At 43.5% G+C, this 19,155-nt stretch overlaps 1 protein-coding gene and 1 long non-coding RNA gene across 3 annotated transcripts in view; both read right to left on the bottom strand.

Moving 5' to 3' along the window:
* The window catches only part of LOC147643397 (uncharacterized), a 44,730-nt gene extending 39,115 nt beyond the window's left edge, over positions 1-5,615 (bottom strand). Inside the window, exon 1 of the long non-coding RNA XR_015272194.1 lies at positions 5,393-5,615. This is a non-coding gene — a long non-coding RNA (uncharacterized LOC147643397). The remainder of the gene's footprint in view (positions 1-5,392) is intronic.
* A 6,929-nt stretch (positions 5,616-12,544) lies between these two features.
* The window catches only part of tweek (transmembrane protein KIAA1109 homolog tweek), a 31,450-nt gene continuing 24,839 nt past the window's right edge, over positions 12,545-19,155 (bottom strand). For both annotated transcript variants that reach the window (XM_086835121.1, XM_086835120.1), the window contains 4 exons: positions 14,327-18,965; positions 14,054-14,254; positions 13,864-13,994; positions 12,545-13,756 (listed from right to left, as the gene is read on the bottom strand). In XM_086835121.1, coding sequence (XP_086691247.1) covers positions 13,052-13,756; positions 13,864-13,994; positions 14,054-14,254; positions 14,327-18,965 — 5,676 coding nt within the window. In that variant the 3' untranslated portion in view covers positions 12,545-13,051. The remainder of the gene's footprint in view (positions 13,757-13,863; positions 13,995-14,053; positions 14,255-14,326; positions 18,966-19,155) is intronic.

Here is a 19,155-nt window from a genome sequence, read left to right as displayed (position 1 = left end):
CAAACAAGCGTTTCTCTGGCTTTCTGCATTGTTACTTGATTTTTAGCACTGAAAAAATCAAGTATACGACAGGGTGGCTTTAGATTCTTTTGATAAGTAAAATTATACAAATTTGATGAATTTTAAATGGTTAAGAATATTTATACATATGCTTATGCATTCATTTATGTTTATTTTATAATTTGTAAATATTTACTATATATTTTCCTTTGATGGAAACATTTTTCTTTGTGCAATTTTCCATTTCTCTTGTATATAATGCATTCAGGCATGACAAACAATGGGCCAGCAGGCAGCCATATGCCGTAAAAAGGCAACAATCAGAGAGAGAACTCTGCCTCGCTTCGACTTCATTCTTCCAATTGTAATTTTTCGTTTTGTTTTCCCTTTTACTTGCATTTCTGGGCACTTTACATTTGCTTTGCTCAGTAGTCTGGAAAACGATGACAAAACTCAAAGCTCAGAAACTTATTCATCTGGGAAACGGGATATTAACTGGCAATTAGTAAATATTTTCTTATGTTTCAAATGCAACTACAAGCTTGAGTTAGCAAAGAAAAAGGGGGTCGAAAAATTAGATAATAATAAATAGAATATATAAATTAAACACTGCAATAATATGTTCCAAAGAACATATGTGTAGGTAATCATCTTGACTAGTCAGATGATTATTATATTTAAAATAAAACAATTCTATGTATTGTAGATAAATTGATTAAAATTAATTTCCCTCTACCATATCTCTCTTGTTAATGAAAATTGGAATACCCTTCGTTGGGAAATACTAAATGGTGCAACCGAAAGGGAGGTCAGATCCTGAACTCGTTAAGTTTTAAATTCGATCCATGGCTGTTCTCTGCTTTTCCATGTTTTCCTTCCTTCCACTCTCTCCTTTGTTTAATTTTTGCTCCCTTTTTTTCGTCGACGTACACGCAATTGTCATTTATCACTTTTTATTGATTGCCGAGAATTTATCAATATCCGCTTTGGCCAAGTACAGCGACAGGAGCCGCCCGCGGTGAGTGGTTGTAAGGATTCCCAATCCGCACTCCCATTCCCAGGCCTCATCCCTGTGCCCATCTCATTGGCATATACCCACGTAACAATTTTTAATGCCTTTGAATGGAGTTTTCCTTACTTGTTTCCTTTTTTTTCGCTTGTTCTCCACTTATTCAGGGCATGAAATTGATGCGCTTTACATGCCTCAGACTGGGTCGGGGATAATATTTAATGTGATTATTTTGAACATTTTTATTGGTTAAGCGTAAGCCGGATATCGGTCATGATATGAAGGAATACTGAGTGATGTGAACAGGTGCATTTATTATCCTTGAGTGTGGCAAGAAAGCGCACAGCCTTTTATTTATAGCGCCGCCGTTCGGGAAAGGAAGCGGAAACGCCAATGTCAGCGGAAAGTGCTAAAAAGTGTTTGCTTACAATGAGTCCCGGGAATGAATGATAGCCGAAAAACGAAAATACATTAAGAGCTCTTTAAATAATGAATGCTGGTGTACTTTTGTTCACAAATATGTTCTTTTCAATAATCTAAAATCGCTTTTGGAGGGAGTATCAGGAAAAGATTTCAATACAATTTTATTTGTAAAGGAAAAGTAGTGATTAAAGAACATAACATAAATAATTAAATCTACAAGAGTATAGAATATATTATTATTTATTTATTAAGAAAATATCTTTCTAAAGTTCCATTTTCTCGACTTAATAACGTACTCACAACACTTCCAAGTCCCATAAATGTTCCCGCTTCAACCTGAGCACCAGAATCCAATTCAAATATCGTCGCTTACAGCTGATTTGGGCAGTCGAGCGCATTATCCTGATGGCGATTAGCATTATGTTCTGGCACATAAGCTGAGCAAAAAAAAACGTCGTAAAAACCTCAACATCATATCAAGGATGCTCGTTACCCCGTTGACCTTTCTGCTGGTAACACAAGCCCAAACCCAAACTCGAAGCCAACCCAAACCCAGTGAATTGGGAAATCGCAACCCACAATGGCAGCTTAAGTCAGCTGGAATCCCGGGGACTTTGCGCTAAGACCCGACTCGCATGCAATTTGGCCAAATGTATTACATTCAATTTGAATACTAAGCCGCTTACCAACACTAAAAGTTTGATGTGCGCACAATAAACAGGATTTTTGGTTACAATTAGCATGTAAGCCCGGCCAAAATGTTCGGAGGTGCGGAGATGGGACTAAACGGCTGGGGAAAAAGGTCAACTCGAGGTTGACTTGGGCACTGACTTTTCCTCCCAGCCAGCGCAATTAACACAAAGAGAATTTCGAATGTATATACATACATTTGCGAGGAGATCCTTTGAGTGCAAGGATGCGGAAAGAGCGGCGAAAAGAAACGGATACTTATTTAAAATTTATGTTGCGTAATTACAAGCGATTTAACCCGTTTGCCAAGGGGCCACAGAAAGGGAACCTTTCTCCCTTTTTTTTGTCCCACTCGATGACTCCCTTTTTTTCTCCTGGCACTGTTTTGTGCCGCGCATCAAATTAAAAAGTGGAAATAAAATAGGAAAACCGCTTCGGGGGTGTGAGATATAGGGAAGGGGACCTTCAAACAGTTAGTGTAGGGGAGAATTGCGGTCGGCGAGTCGAAAAACTTGTGCATAATCTTTATCGAAAACAATCTCATACGCTCGAGTGGGAAAACCCTTTGGGGTGTCTTTAATTAGTTGAATGGGAACCCCAGTTTACCAGGATAAAAACATTTTGGGAGAAAAGGTTAAGTGAGTTTTTTCTTGCGATAGAAGTTGATGGTTGGGATCTCCTGCAAGTTAAGCTGTAGTTCATAAGTATAGAGTTTAAGGTGTGGAAAACAAATAGCGTTAAAAGTAATAATTTTGGAAACTATTAAAGTTTATTATAATCATATTAAATAATATGTTATAAAAACATTTCAAATCTGCTTTTAATATATTTTTTATATGATTCTCTACCACATCCACTTGATGTAATGAAACGCACTGTACAACTGGGGGAGTTACTGTAAGGCCGGCAGATTTATGACACTAGTCGCTCTTTAATTACACCTGCGGTGGGCATAAAACCAAATCTGGCCTCCAGCCACTCGACACTGATTGGTGGGGTGGCTGCCAGGTTGCCGTCCTGCTTAGTCCTGTCGAGGATCTGCCGGCGGATCTGGTGTCTGCCTGTTATGTATATAATTTAATTAGTGATACCCACGCAGACCAAATGGAACCGCAGTTGGAGCGGTGTGTCTCAGCCATAATGATTTTCATGTCCCGGCATACTAATTTCCAGCAGGTAGCCAACCTCCAGCTCCAACTTCTACACCGCACTCTGCATTGCACACACCCGACCCCTTTCCAGCCTTATCGTGTTGGCCTGGCTAAGTTATGGTGGCACATTACGCCGGCAACATAAAGAAATTACTCACCATTTGATGCTCGTATTTATTGCGTGGCGTTGTCAAGGGAGTTGGAAAGGGGGGGGCAGCACACCTACCAGATAACGAGATTCAAATCGAATGCTGATTAATGCGTCATGCAAATTGAAACTGAAGTGGCATCGTCTTTCAGCCAGAGCGACTTGTTAATGCGACCCATCAAATGGTTGACAATTTGCCACATTTTGCCCCCCTCCGGACCGGTAATGAATTGGTGGCAAGATAGCGAGGTGAATCTTTTCGCAGTGCGGCAAACAAAAAAGGTTGTTGCTGACCCAATTCGGAGGGTGCTACCTAACTGAGATCTTTAGTGTAACAATTTTATAGATTAAATTATGTTCTCAACTCTGGAAAAATATGTCACTCTAAGTGAAATGATAGATTCAGTTATGCCATTTGGATCCCCGAATAATTTTGCTATGAACTATTCAAAATCTCATCTCATTTAAGACTCAAATATAATTATATTATAGTTAAACAAATTTAATTAATCATTCTCACCCCCCGCAGAGCAGAGTGTAAAACCAATAGCCAAAAGAGTCATTTCCGCTTTTCTTAAACTTCCGCCCCAGTAAGTATGCTATGAAACTCTTAAATGTTGATTAGCGCCTTGGCGTCCACTCGAGTCACTCAATTCGTTCGGGCCATGAAGATGGCCGTCCCGGGCATTAATACTTTTGATTTAATAATTACGCAACGCATAAATTAATCTGCTAGAGGTCGCGCCCGGACATAAACAACCCGGTAAGCCGAAGGCACCAAAGGATCCGAAGGATCCCCAACTTGGACCCCGGGCCATGAATAAATTCCTGCGGCCGCGCGCAGTTCGCCTTCGGTTATCAGTCAAGTCGAGTCGTAAAAGCCGCGCACCACAGCCCCAGCCCCAGCCCCAGTCTCCCCGAAAACCAGAAAGCTTGTAATCTTAATTATATATTACAAAGTGTTGGGGTTTTCCGAAGGCGACGCGTAAGGATTGGCGGGGGAGGAGAGCAAGCGTAGGCCCGTTTTGTCGTGAAAAATAAGCAGGAAATGAATGAATTTTTCAGTGGCATAATCCCGAAATGTGCCAATGTGTTGCCACAGTCCCCGCTCCGAGTTTCCCGGTTTAAACCGCAACCCACCAAACCATCTTAGAAGCCAAAGAAGCCAGCCCTCCAAAGCAACCCAACCCCTCCTTAGCACTTGTCATAAAATATTGTCTGGTTGGGAAAAGAAAAACTTTTTCAATGCCCAGCCCCAAGACGACAAAACGAAGCTACACTGAAGAAGAAGAAAGTGTAGAAATGGGTAGCAACTACCTACTAACTAACTGATTTAGATTTCGAATTCAAATTGGCAACCATTGGCTTTTGGCCTTTGTATACCTCAAAGAAACCATAAAATATGTGTATTCTAAATATATTAAAAACATATGTTTATGTGTTAATTTGTTGGCCAACATCAAGTTTTTTCAATTATCATAACTAAGGCAAAAATAATATAATTTCGATTCGAAAACCTTTCCTATGCTAGTTTTTAGTAGGGCAATAAAACTGCATACACAATTAATAATGTCGATTTTTGTTGATTTTTTACAATTTTAATGATGTAACCCCTAATCAGTTTTTTCAAAAATCGAACAAATTAAAAAAACAAAATTTTCAACCGGAAATATTTAGATAAATTCAGCTGTTGATGCTGATCAATAATTTATAGGGTCACAAATGACTCCTTCACTGTGCTTTTAGGTTCTGACTGAAATTATAATTCACTATAAAATTATAATTCTGTAGCAAAAGTTGGCACCAAAGTCAGGGTTAGTTTTTAAGTTATAGAGGGAAAACTAGTTGGGCAAAGAAAGAATAAATATTCGTGAAGAAGTTATAGTTAAATTACTCTGCTTACATTATGAATAAAATGAATAAAGGTGATCCCCACTAAGGGAATTAATTGGAAAATAAATGCATAGCTACCTATTCCTGGTGACTTCCATTAGGCTTTTCGTCGTATCATCTTGTTTATCCAAATGTATTGCATTGGCCACGTCATATTTTTCGGGTCGATGAGCAATCACTATCACTACCAGATCACTTTCACTATCACTCACGATGTTAACAGGTGGGAGGCCACGGACAGACTGAGATCAGCCCGACAGCAGAGGCTGTATTTATAGCACCGAGTAAAGAGAGCAGAGAAAGTGAGAGCGCGGGAGAAAGAGGCAACTCCAGAGATAGGCAGCCAGTGTAAGTGGGAGTAAGGGAGGGAGAGTAAGTGAGAGTAAGGGAGAGTTAGAGAGTGATAGACCTATCCAGAGCGATAGACCCAGCTGTTGATGCTGATTAATAACATTTATATAGTTTAGAGGATCGGAAATGACTCCTTCACTGTGCTTTTAGGTTCTGACTGAAATTATAATTCACTATAAAATTATAATTATGTAGCAAAAGTTGGCACCAAAGTCAGGGTTAGTTTTTAAGTTATAGAGGGAAAACTAGTTGGGCAAAGAAAGAATAAATATTCGTGAAGAAGTAATAGTTAAATTACTCTGCTTATATTATGAATAAAATGAATAAAGGTGATCCCCACTAAGGGAATTAATTGGAAAATAAATGCATAGCTACCTATTCCTGGTGACTTCCATTAGGCTTTTCGTCGTATCATCTTGTTTATCCAAATGTATTGCATTGGCCACGTCATATTTTTGGGGGTCCATGCGCAATCACTTTCACTATCACTCACGATGTTAACAGGTGGGAGGCCACGGACAGACTGAGATCAGCCCGACAGCAGCGGCTGTATTTATAGTCACCGGGCACAGAGCAGAGAAAGTGAGAGCGCGGGAGAAAGAGGCACCTCCAGAGATAGGCAGCCAGTGTAAGTGGGAGTAGGGGAGGGAGAGTAAGTGAGAGTAAGGGAGAGTTAGAGAGTGATAGACCTATCAAATAGAAAGAGGCAAAGAGAGAGAGCGATCGACCCGGCTGTTGATGCTGATTAATAACATTTATATAGCTTAGAGGATCGGAAATGACTCCTTCACTGCGTTTCAAGCTCCTAATTAAAATTATAAAGTTTCTGACTATTAATTATAACATATATAATATAATTCTATTATTACAATATAATAATAATTATTTAAGGGTATAAAAACCTAAAGGTAATTAGTTTAAAATTTCTAATTTTACTTTGAATATATTTATATAATTTGCCAAGAAATTATTTGTTTATGAGGTGTAAAACTTTGTTATTTCCTTTTAGATATAAACAGCAGGAAGCAATTAGTACTTTCCAGACGTCTGACATCAGTAACCGTAAGTTTATTAACTTCGTTATTATTATTTACCACATAACACTTTATTAAAATATTTACATTCATGTGAAATTTGGTAACTTTATACTTTTATTTATGAATTTCTCTTGGTGTAACCCCATTGTCAACCACCCGCTGCGTGGCACTCGCCGCCCCTGAATCAGCCCGCTCTTCTAGTGCCAGACATTGAAGTGTATAAGAATAAGTGTTGGGATTAGGCGCTTGACTTGAAAATTTTATAAAACAAAATTTTTGCATAAGCTCTGCTGGGGCTGCCACCCAAAAAAAGAGGGAAGGATGCGAAAAGAGATGGTGTGCCTTTGGGAAGGGGGCTTGGTTTGTTGGTTAGCAGAGTTAAGCGCGTTAGCTGTTCAAGGATTTAATGGAAAATCGCGTTGGCGCTCGCCCGCTGAGGAAAAAGCAAAGAGCCCAGCCACTTGAGATGAGGTAGAGTGGGTGTCGAGGGGGAGAGGAGGAAGCTCAGAGCAATGGCAACCAGCAACGGGGTAAATCACGCATTTAATTCCAAAACATTTAACAGTTTATTTTTTGGTCGCTCTTATCTAATATTTTACAAACCATTTATATGATGATTAGCGCAAAGTGCTTTTGGTAAATGGAATCAAGTGACGGCACTTGGGGAAAAGTGAGGAAAAAATATGGGATGTAGTTAGATGAAAATAAAGTGCCCTCCATTGGCAGTTGAAAAGTTGCAGATTCAATAAGGTTTCCTTTGTCTAGACAAGAAGTCTGAATAGAATGGTTACTTGTTCTTCCTTAAACTGTAATAATTATTAAAATATTTCCCATTGCGGGATTATCTTGAACAAAAGTAAATGCAAAAAATTCTCTCTTCTTTTTCGCTAGCTGAGAAGCATTAAAAATAATTGCACACTTTTATTTTTTGTACTTCTTGGTAGCAGAAAAACGGATGTCACGCCCCGGACCATGGAAATTAAGTGAAAAATTACAAGGCAACAAATAATTATACACTCTGCCCCTGCACTTGAGGCTGCCCCACTCACACACACACACACTGCGGGCGGGATGGGGATGGGAATGGAGGAAGGACCTTCTTCTTGTAGGAGTGGTTGGGGAGGCCACACAATGGCATTTGTGCTTGCATAATTATGAAATTACTCTGCCACAGTCGAGTGGCGAAATTCTTGTGTGCGCACTTCCTCAGTTCGCAGTTCTCCACCATGCTCTTGCTCTCCTTTGTGGCTTGCTTTATGCAATTCAGCGAGAGATTCGAGGCTGTGTGGTATAATATACACGAAAATCATCTATTACAAAGCGTTGGAAGAAAAAAGATTGCTTAATTTAAGGTTACAAACTGCATATCCTTCGAGGCGACCTTATGTGTTTAGTATTTAAAGATGTTTTAGGTTTTAATTACATTTTGATTGACTGAAGCTAAATTATTTGAAGCTCATAGATCTACCATTCAAATCTTAAGCAATATTCACACTCTGATTTCAAAGGGACCCTTCCAACTTCTTATGTATTGCCCCCTTTAATGTTCACTTTTAATTCCCCAGTCCACCTTGCACCACTCATTAGTCTTACAAACTATGCACATGCGAACCTTCGCCATTGTCCTGCCTTTTTACATTCCACACACCCGGCTCCAGATTCCGACTCCCATCGTGATCGCCCTGAATGGCCGGCACATCCTGTTGCCAGCACCCAGACGACGCGGACGAGGACGAGGACGAGGACGCCGACTACGGCGTCGGCATTCAAGGACTTAAAATCCCTTTTTATGAATGAGCCGCGGTGCCATTTGCATATTAACGGCTTGTAGCCCTAATATGTGCACACTCCTGTCCCTTGGCCCATGTCCTGCCACGCCCACCCCGTATTTGCATAATAATTTTATGGTTCGTTGCAGTGGAATAGGAATAGGAATAGGAAAAGCCAAACGCCAAGACCAAGGACCATTGTTGCCGTCCAAGCAGCGGGCCATTAATGGAAGTAAAAGCCAGCAGGTATAAATTATACTATTTTAAAAGTTGCTTACTTTTAAAATAAGTTTTTTAAAAATGTTGTATTTGTACTTTAAAGTGCAGTATATGCAGTATATTCTTAAAGAATACTTTTTATACCCCTAAAGGGTATTATAATTGTATTCAGAATCCAAAAACGCAGCGAAGGACTCGTTTCTGACCATATAAATCATATATATTCTTGATCAGAATTAACAGAAAAATCGATCTAACTATGTCGGGAAGCAAATAAAAAAGTTTGGAAATTTTTCGATTTTTTGAATATTTCATTCGTGGTAAAATTGTCCAAAATTGGCAAAATTTGGATTTTTTACAATTTGTAAAATGAGTATGCAGATTTATAAACCTTATAAAAACTAACACAGAACCGTTTTCCAAATTGAAATTAATACTTTTTTGGCTTAGTTATGTTCAAATAATATTTACACCAGTGCGTATACGTAATTTCTTTTTCAGACTGCTAAAATTGCTATAAATAAAATTAAAAACAAAATCGCTGGGACGGGTATTTTCAATGTCTTCTCGGAAGCAATCTAGCAGTCAAAATGCTAATGGCTGCATTTTAAGCTGTTTCCGGTTGAAATTCAGCTCAAAAGTATGCTTCACTTTGCCATTTTTAGCTAATTCACAGAAAATGCGTATACGCATTGGTGTATATGGTATTCAAATGTTAGGGGAAAACAAACAAACAACAAATATCAGCCGAAGTTTATTTCATTCCAGGGAACCAGTTCCATCTATTATCAAGAAAATAAATGATTTAACTTTAGCTGAAGGTAATGTTTAGAAATGGCAAAAATGGACAATTAATAAATAATGATTTCAAAATGCACCGCATAAAGAAATCTAAATAAATATATCGAAATGGCCATGAATGATGGGTAAATTGAACTAACACCATCCCTTTTTATTTGGCTCGTAAATAAAATGTGTGTTATTTTAAATTTATGCCAATTTAATCTACTTCAGGCCCACACCAGAACCTTGTCCCATAGGAACGTTCCCGGAACATCATTAATTTTGACACTGGCCCCGGTCACAGTAGTGGAAAGGAAAGTTCCTTTCCTCATTTTCATTTTATTTTCTCATGGACTGCACATAATTGTACAAAGAGGAATTGCTCCGACAGACGGACAATGGATGGGAGAGGAGAGTCGCGAAGGAGAATCCGGAGGACTCTGGCCACAAAAGTGCCGCATCAAGTGACGGACATTTACATAATTATTAGAAACAGTTAAATGTCCACAAATTGTACACTGGCCGGTACACGGGGGAGTCATTACTTACATAACATTACAGCGCGAAGGATGCGGATGCGAAGGATGCGGGTGAGGAGGCAGAGTGTCCTGCCCACGCTATCTGGCAGCCGAATATCTTTGCTGTAATTTAGGGACTCCCAGGACGAAGCTCAGACTGCTCCCGTTGACGTGCGTGCCTTCGACTATTTAAAATTGTTTGCCCCTCACTGAAGGACACTGGTCGGACGGGGGGGAGGTGGTGGCAGGAAATAAAATAAAATGTAATTTTTATTAGGCTTGGTGGTTTTTATTGTCTGCTTTATCGTTCTTACAAGTCCTTGTCTTCGCTCCTGACTCTGCAGCTCCTCTGCTTGTCTGATATTTGTCTATGGCATGTCCTGGTCATGCCACAAGTCACACTCACACAGGCTCAGATAAATAGACTTGGCCACAGGACATGCCTTCTTGGCCCTTTGAGATATTTTCGTTTTTTTGTGTTCTATTTTTTTATGACTTTTTTATTGACTTGATTATTATGTTGTTTGTTGTTCTCGGCCAAATGCCGCAAAAGTTTTCTTAGGCTGGAGCCCGAAGAAATTAAAAAATAATTTAGAGCCTGGGCTCAAGGGTTGTGCGGCATAAATTGTGCGGCCAGAGCACAGCCTGTGCTTGATTGGCTTCGACTGGCCTAATAAATAACACTGAAGCCTCAGGCTTCTGTACACAGACGAAGTTTTGATACCCTGGGAATAAGCATGTGTGAATGGGGGATCTAAGAAAAGGTACCCATCATTTCATGTTTGTATAAGAAAGTATTATTTATCTATAATAATATGCATTTAGAAACTCAGACTGAGTTCAGTCTTTTAAGAGTAAACCTTATGCTATTTTGAATAAGATATTAAGGTCACATATACCCTCGATATAGTATATTCCTACCATAAGGAAAAACCTTACTTTTCCATTGATAGACTTGTGTTGTTAATGGCATTTCGAATACATACTTGGGAACGTATATATGTTCAAATATTTGTATCTACCATATGCGATTTGTTAACAGAGAGTTTATCTCATATTTCATGCCAGATTGGAAGTACAAAAGTGGCGACGAGTGTAATTCAAACCTGTGTGCGCACTCAATAAATTGTGAAATAAGAAATACAAAAGACTTAGGGGAAAAAAAATAGGTACAAGTGAAATTTGAAATTTCGACAATTAATTGAAAAAGTGTCCAAGGCACCTTGGCAACACGCGTGGACAATTTATGGGAGCAGCTGCAAAATGAAATGCTACCCAATCCCAATCCCAAGTCCATGGACAACTTTCCGCCAGCGATTTCGGGGGAAAACTAATAACGAAAAGTGTATCGGATGACCAAAGGGATGGAGGGTCAAGCGAATCGGAGAAGTCAAATTGTTTATTTACCAAATCGGTTTTTTTTTCTCCACACTGATCCCTTTAGTTTGCTGTTGGGACTTAAAGTCTCTTGCTGTTTAAAATCCCATTTTAAAAGGCCATTAAGCTGCTGGCGGTTTAAATTAACTGCCACCAAGAACGTCAAGGACGAGAGGGCCCAAAGAAAATGCAAGGGAAATCAAAACAAGATGAACCCAAACACAAAGACGACAAAAAATGGGGGCGAAAAAAAGAAACCACAAAAGAAGAGCAAGTCTCATAATTAAAAATTAAGCCATTCGCCTATTAGTTTTAACCCTCATTAACTTTAGATAAACTAATCTCCAAAGTAAACCACTCGCATTCAGGGCTCGACGACGACCCTTGCCAAAAAGGGGGGAATCCCCAACCACCCACACAACCCCCTGCTTTCCGCCCGTCCCCATTTGAGCTGGGGGTTTTTTTATTCCGCGCGCGCCTACAATGCGTGAAAAGCTCATCAACTTGGGGCAACTGCTTCGGAGAAGCAGCAAAATGATGTAGAAACTGAGAAAAAAAAAAGAAACTGAACCTAATATGGTAAAAAAAAGAATAAGAAAGAACCCATCACATCGAGAGCAACCAGAGAAAGGAAAGATAATTAAAAACGCAACCTTGATGGAAAATGAAATGTTTACAAAGACACACAGGCCCCCCGTCCCCGAAAATGTAAAGCCAGTGACAGGCGAAGGAAAACAACGTTGAAAGGCGCGCCAAGAAAGCACTGCTCAGCCAGCGGGACAAAACGAAAGCCTGAACGGATACGCGTTGCGGATGCAAAGTTTACTCGGGTAAAACAAAAACACAGAAAAAGAAAAAAAATACACACAAAAAAGGCCAAGTAGGAGGCTTAGAAGAGCCACCCACCAAGGCCAAAAGGATGCGGCTAAGGAGCCGGCAACGTCAGGCAGAAATTAACCGGAACATTTTCCGTTTTTTGTAATCCCCAAGAGAAATCCTGCTTAAAATAAAACGGAAAGGATCAAAGTTCGTTTGAATAGTTATTATTGAAAAGTTTACACAGAGCATTCAATTTTATATTCATTCGAATATCAAAACAAGCAAAGTCCTGTATAAACAGTAACTTGCTGTTATTAGAAATACTTGACATTCTACTTTATACCCGAAAAATAGGTCTTTGTTAATATGCTCTTTCGAAAGTTTATTCAGTTACTTATTGATAGACTTACACGGTTTTTGGTTGTATATATTAATCATGTATATTCAATTAGAGCTACTTATAGTTTAAACACAATTGCTTTGCTCTTTGTTTGCATAGTAATTATATCCTAGGAATACCAACAACAAAACAATTTAATGATAGTTACAAAGCGCCAAAAATTGAGCAAATTACACGAAGCACTTGACATTACACCTATAAAAGAGGATGAGGAGAATACAAATACGCTTAAAATGAGGGGAACGAGAGCAAACCATTTACATTGTAGAAGAAGTAGAAGAAGAAGCTGCCTAATGGCCAAATAATACCGCAAGTCGAAACTTCAAAGCATGCCTGGTCATCGGGGATAATAAATAATATATATAAAACTTTACATGGATGAAAAATCTATACATCGATACGCTTAAACTAAATCGAACGACTTTGGGCAATTGTCAATTGTCATAAATGTGGCTCTGTCATGGCTAATTCGTTGATGGTCGATGGTTCTGCTGCTTGCCAGATCCACTGGCCCCCCCATCCCGCTCTACTTTGTTCTCGCGGACCATAAGTAGCAACTGCAGCATCATCAGGGCCTGCACCTTGTCCAGTGGATCCATAAATCCACGCTGCAGCCATTTGGGTATGGTGGTTCGGGCATGGCGAAAGCCCAGTTTGTTGAGGATGTAATCAACGCCGTATGGCTCGATAGACTTGCCAGCCCACGAGAGCAGGCGCACTGTGGGCTCAAGGTGCCATGTCTGGCACTCAAAGTGCCGCCAGTCACGCACACACGATTCGAGATCAAAGCTGGGCGGTGAGCTTTCCTGCTTGCCATCTGTGGCATCGTTTGAGGAGCTCGTCGACGGTCCTGTCGCTCCAGTTGATGTCACTGTGGTGGCGGTAGTGGATGATGGTGATGATGACGTTGCTGTTCCTGCAGTCATCGAAGCTGTCGTGGTCGTTGACGCTGCTCCCGACACATTGGCAGCAGCGTTCGCTAGGCTCAAGTGACTGCCCTGCAGCGGATCCAGGCTGCTCTTGCTGGCACTCATCTGCTTGCCTTGGGCAGTCAGGTTCGTATTGGAGGCACCTTTCTTCTCCTTAAGGATCTCGTCGGTCAGATACGGCTTTAGGTTGGCCTTTTGCGAAAGATTTGGTGATGCAGCTCTCGCTGATTGAGCTCCAATCTGGGAATTGAAAAATTATGTGTTAGATTTTGGTTGTCTCCAATAATAACCATCGAAGTTTGAAACACTTTATCGGGTATTTCTCATCGAAATATATCAATACTTACCACCTTCTCCTTTTCGGTCACGTATGAGGTGATGAGATCATGTAGGAAAAAGAAGGCATCCGCATCGACGGTCACAAATATGTGATCATCGAATTCGGTAATGAAGCTGCACAAGACTTCTGGCTTGGTTTCTTCAAAATTCAAAAGTAAATCTTTATTTGAAGCTATATTGAATCTTGAGTGTACTCACCACTAGGCACTGGGATGGTTGGTCCTTGTTTGTGCTCAGTCTTGAAATGCAGCTGCAGGCTAGGCAGGGCAAAGATGACCTCTCGGTTATGATTGTGCTCCTGCGCTTTGGCGGCACTGCTGCTGCCGGAGGCTCGCGTCCGCTCAATGGAATTGGAGGCGATCTCTCGTTCGCATTCCAGAATGGGGAAGCGATCCACAGCTAAGTGATAGGAGAAGAGATGAAGAAAGGTTAGGGATTAGTTATCCTTGGATAAAACCCACAAAAACTCACCATCGATCTCGCTGTTGGCAAAGGCATAGTGGAACCACTCATTCAGCGTCTTGAACTGCGGCGGGAAAATGATGTTTCGCGTGATCCGACTTACGATGGCCATCGAGTGGTTCTGCTGCTGTTGCACCTCCGCCGTCTGTCCCAGGGAAGATGTTAGAGTCTGTGTGACCAACACTTCCTCCTCGTTCTGTCGCGCTTCAGTCGCAAAGTTGATCGAGGGGGACCTTAGGCTGAACAGAGCCCACGACTTTGACTTGAAGTTAATGCCGTGAAAGCATGCCAACGAGATGTTCTGTCCTCGAAGTTCAACGGTGCCGCCCAGGACGTTGCCATGACGCGGCAGGCGGGTAACCAATGAGGGCACTACCAGACCAACGGCCTGAGCCAGCGGTTTCCGCCAATGGCGATGGTGACGTGCGTCGGTATGTTCCCCGCTCAAACCCTGAATGGGTACGGGAGCAACCAGCTCTCCGTTGGCCGGCTTCTTCTTGAGTTGCTGTCGCCTCTTGATGCTGGCAGATCGGTCTTGGAGTCGCGGCTCCAGGCTAGAGAACACCCTCTTGGAGGACTTGAACTGCTGTGTGAAGAACTCCTCCAGCTTGAAGTACATCTTGAGCAGATCTGCGGTTGTGGACTTGCTGATCATGATCTGCAATTGGTCCCAGGTGAGATCCCCATGGATAAAGATCAGTGCTCTGGCCTGATCCTTGCCATGCGATGGAGGAGCAGCTGCTGCTTGGGAAGCAGTCCGCCATTCATCCTTCATGGCAGCGGAGAAGCTGCTGATGCGTGTCATCAGCACAGAAGTTCCCATGTAGTCCAGCCTAAGTTCCAGTGCCATGAAACTGAGTCCCATGGTGTGGTACGGCTCCATGCCTGCCTCCTCTTTGATATGGAATCGCTGGTTGATCTTGTTCACCTCAAAGCTGCCACCGACTATGCCTCCCTTGGCGTCAAGAGCGGATCCTCCAAGGTAGATGCCAGCATACATGTTCTTGTAGCCAGTGCTGCCAATGGAGAGGCGTCCATCGGACTGGAAGTCCTTGGTGAGCCACACCACATTGCCGCACACGTTGCCAATGTTCATTTGCACATTGAGCTTGGTAAAGTTCACTGCGAAGAGGACGAGTGTCTCCCAGGCAGTGATTTGGTTCTTCTCAGATGGGGGAGTTCCCGAGGACTCGGCACTGGAGGATTTGCCCAGGTTCTTAAGCTTCCTTACAGCACCAAAGTGCCCCAATTGCTGCTGCTGCTGCGGCTGACCATCGAAATCCAGGCGCATTTTATCCTTGGCCCTGCTTGCATCCTCGCTAGCAGTAGGAGTAGCAGGAGGGCATCCAGTTGGGGTTTCAGCACCATTTCCATGCTGCTGCTGCTGTTGCTGCTGCTGCTGCTGCTGGTGGACACTAAGGTCACCCAGGAAGAGGCGTCTCACAATCCTCCTGCGATACCAGGCCTTGGGAAAAGCCAAGATCTCTGTTAATCTCCTCATGTCGTACTTAAAGCTGGCACTTCCAATATCCACAATGGTGGAGAAGCGGATCACAGCTCGAGACTGATCCAGAGATCTCTTAGAGCTGGGCAGCGGTTCGATGTAGACCTTGCGGCAGCGCGTAATGTGAAACTTGACAAACTCCACGTTGATGCTCAGGGAGTCTTTTCTCTCACTATCGCTTAGCGGTGAGAACTGAGTCTCCTTGGAGGTTTTCTTTCCGCCGTAGGGATGGAAAATGAACACATTAAAGTCGGCCAGGCAACCAGTGACACTCAGTCCACCGGTGGGCAACGGCTGCTCCGGGTGAGCATGACTTCCTGGCTGCGTGGTTGAGCTCTCCTCCTCGCTGCTCCGCTTGGAGCTGAATACAATATCCAGGCTGGGCAACTGCAGCATACATTCCACGCGGGAGACGGGCAGGCAGCTGAAGCGGAACGTAGAGGGTTGCATGTGGAAATATACGATAACGTCTACGGGGAACGAGGCGTAAGTCACATAGTTGGCAGGCAGTATGTCGAGATTAACAGCAGCGTTGTGGGAGGGCGTTGGGGGAACGCTGCTGGACTGTCGAGCGGGTATGGGCTCTAGGGTCTGCTCCAGGAACTCCAGAATGTGAGGTGATATGATGGTTTCCTCCGGTATACTCTGCAGGGTCATCCAGGCACACAATGTCGCTCGCTTGCTGCCCATCCGGCGACCATGTGGCGGTATTTGATCTCCAGATACCTGATCCGCCAGCGTTTTCGATTGGTAGTGAAGTTTCACATCCAATCCTGGGATGTGGAAAATGGTGAGATCCGCCAGCAGTGCGTTGGCATTATAGCGCAGCTTGCTCTTGTCCCTCTGCCTCCTTGAGGGCGTGGGACTGCCCCAATCGTTGCCAATACTCCGTTCACGTTTATGGGATTTAACACTCGAAGCTGGTACGCTGCTGCCTGCTGCTCCTGATCCTGCTGCGTAACCCTGGGCCCTGTCCTCGCCCGTTTCCTTGGTATGGAGTACGCATTTCCCGGAGTTCACTAGTACCTTGATGTCCAGTTCGAAATCGATATTGGGTTCTGCTTGTTTCTGGCCATGGCCATGCTTTCGGCGCATCTCCACGGAGGTGCCGTCCACATCGATCTCGCTGGGCGTAATGTCTCCGCGCCAATCCAGCTCATTGTCCGCCGTCTCCGTGTCCGTGTCCGCATTGGGAAGCGATGTCTGACGCATGGCTTCGGTGAAGGTCACTCGACCCAGGGGATTAATGCCTCCGCCGACTATACCGCCTCCTCCAGTCTGTTTCAGGGACGCACTGCGCGAATGACAGGAGGCTGGAGTGCTTTGCAGGCTGGATATCTCGTCATTGGAGGCAATTGTGTCCAGTCTTCGGCCTGAATAGCTTCCATTGTCCAGAGTTTGTGGCACTCCCACTCCAGTTACCGAAGATCCTGCTCCGATATACGACTGCGAGCGACCATAGTTCTTGAGAGATCGCCTCAGCGAAGGCCTCTTCCACTTCTGGATCATGTCCCGGCGGAAATATTTGTAGCAAATAGCCTGCAGCTCCTGCAGACGCCTCTCTTCATGCGCTACTGTGTTGTGGGAAGCGCCCAGAGTGCGCAGATCGTTGATAATCTTCAGCTGCTCAGCCATTTCCTTCTCCATCATGAACGAACGCTTCTTGGAGTCGATGGTGGGATCGAAAACGAAGGCTGGCAGGTTGTCGAAATCGCCTCTCCTTCTCACAAATGTATCCCTGCAGCTCTGGTCCCCTTCATCGCTGTCGGGTGACTCCATTTGGGTCTCCTCCTCCTCGAATCCGGTGAGCATGGTCAGAGTGTGACCCAGCGAACTCAGCTGCTTGCCAATGTTTACGTCCAAGTGAATATCCACGCCTTCCATCTGCCATTTGACGTTCAGCAGCCACTTGGCATTCTCACCCTTCTTCGCAGCCGTGGTGCGAGAGCAAACCTCAAAGGTTCCCTCGGACACCACGCAGACATTCATAATGGGCTCGGCACTATTGGGCTTCCAGTCATCCAAATTCGTCTCGAAGTCGTCGGCGAAGCGCAGGCACAGTCCCTGGAACTTGCCCTTCGACACCAAGGCTCCCGAGTTGCAGGCCGATATAATGGTGTTCTCCAACGTGATCACCACCGCGCCCTTTGCATCAAAGTCCTGATAGGAACGGGAGCCAAACGTAGTGTTGACCTGCTTGAGGGGCAGACAGATGCCCATGTCCTCGACGGTGAGTTGGAGGAAGAGCGTGGATAGGTTGGAGCTGGCTATCTGGCCGAAGGCAACGCGATCGAACACCTGCGGATTCTGGTTCTGCTGCTGGGCCGCCGAGTACTGACTGTACTGGCTGTGCTGGACGTGTTCGTGGCAGAGGTTCGCCCTCTTCTCGGCCCAGTACTCGTAGGCGTTCTTGTAGTTCAGCCAGACGAGGATGGCCTTATCCACTGCTATGGGCTGGACGTAGACCAACGGTCTCTTGAGCGTGAGCAGAATCAACTCTTTGTCCTCGTTCAGCAGCTCATCCTGGAACGCATTCCTCAGCCCAATCGTTGTGTGAAAGAAGGCATACTGTTGGAACTCTGGCTCAGCCTCGTCAAAGATCACATTGCGGATGATCTGCCCCAGGGATAGGTTGAAATCGATGTGGGCTTTGAAGAAGAGCTTCCGATTGCTCATATCGCCCAGGTTCTTCACCCGGTTCGATAGCTGCAGCTCCAGAGTTCCGGTTTCGAAACGAACCGCCGACGAGCAAGGTGTGGTGGCTGTCAGCTGGATGCGCTTCATTGAGATGTTGATGGAGAAGAGGATGCGTTTGAGTGACGACTCCTGCACTGCTCCGGAGTTATCGCCACTCTCCTCAGTCCACAGGGGCACTGGCTTCTCGCCTCCATACACCTTTTGCAACACCTCGTTGATTTCGCGCATGAACACCTTTTGCACAAAGACCAGATGGTTCAGGAGATCTGTGGTCAGGCAGCGCTCGAACTCCCCAATCTCAGCACTGGCATTTACGTAGCCACCTTGACGCAGTACGATTCCCTCGGTGTTTTCTGTGTGATCCTGACGATGGTCGGGTATATATTCCGCCAGAACGTGAACCGGTGGCAGGCCAATACAGGCCTCTGAGGGCAGATTCATTTCATTCTGCATAGCGAAAATATTGGCAAAAATATGAAATATAATTTTTAAAATATTTAGTTTATAATTACGAAAACCAGAGGTATGACATTAGTTATGAATTTGATCAGTGATTGCAAAAATGGATTAATTTACTATTGGAATGCAGTGAAAAGTATGAAATTATGAATTGAAAGGCTTCAAATTATTCAAAAAT

The sequence above is a fragment of the Drosophila serrata genome, unplaced genomic scaffold, assembly GCF_035046125.1.
Source record: "Drosophila serrata isolate PLE 108 unplaced genomic scaffold, ASM3504612v1 contig_275, whole genome shotgun sequence".
NCBI classification, from domain to species: Eukaryota; Metazoa; Arthropoda; class Insecta; order Diptera; family Drosophilidae; genus Drosophila; species Drosophila serrata.
The sequence above is the reverse complement of the archived record's forward strand: the minus strand, read 5'-3'. Positions and strand labels throughout refer to the sequence as shown.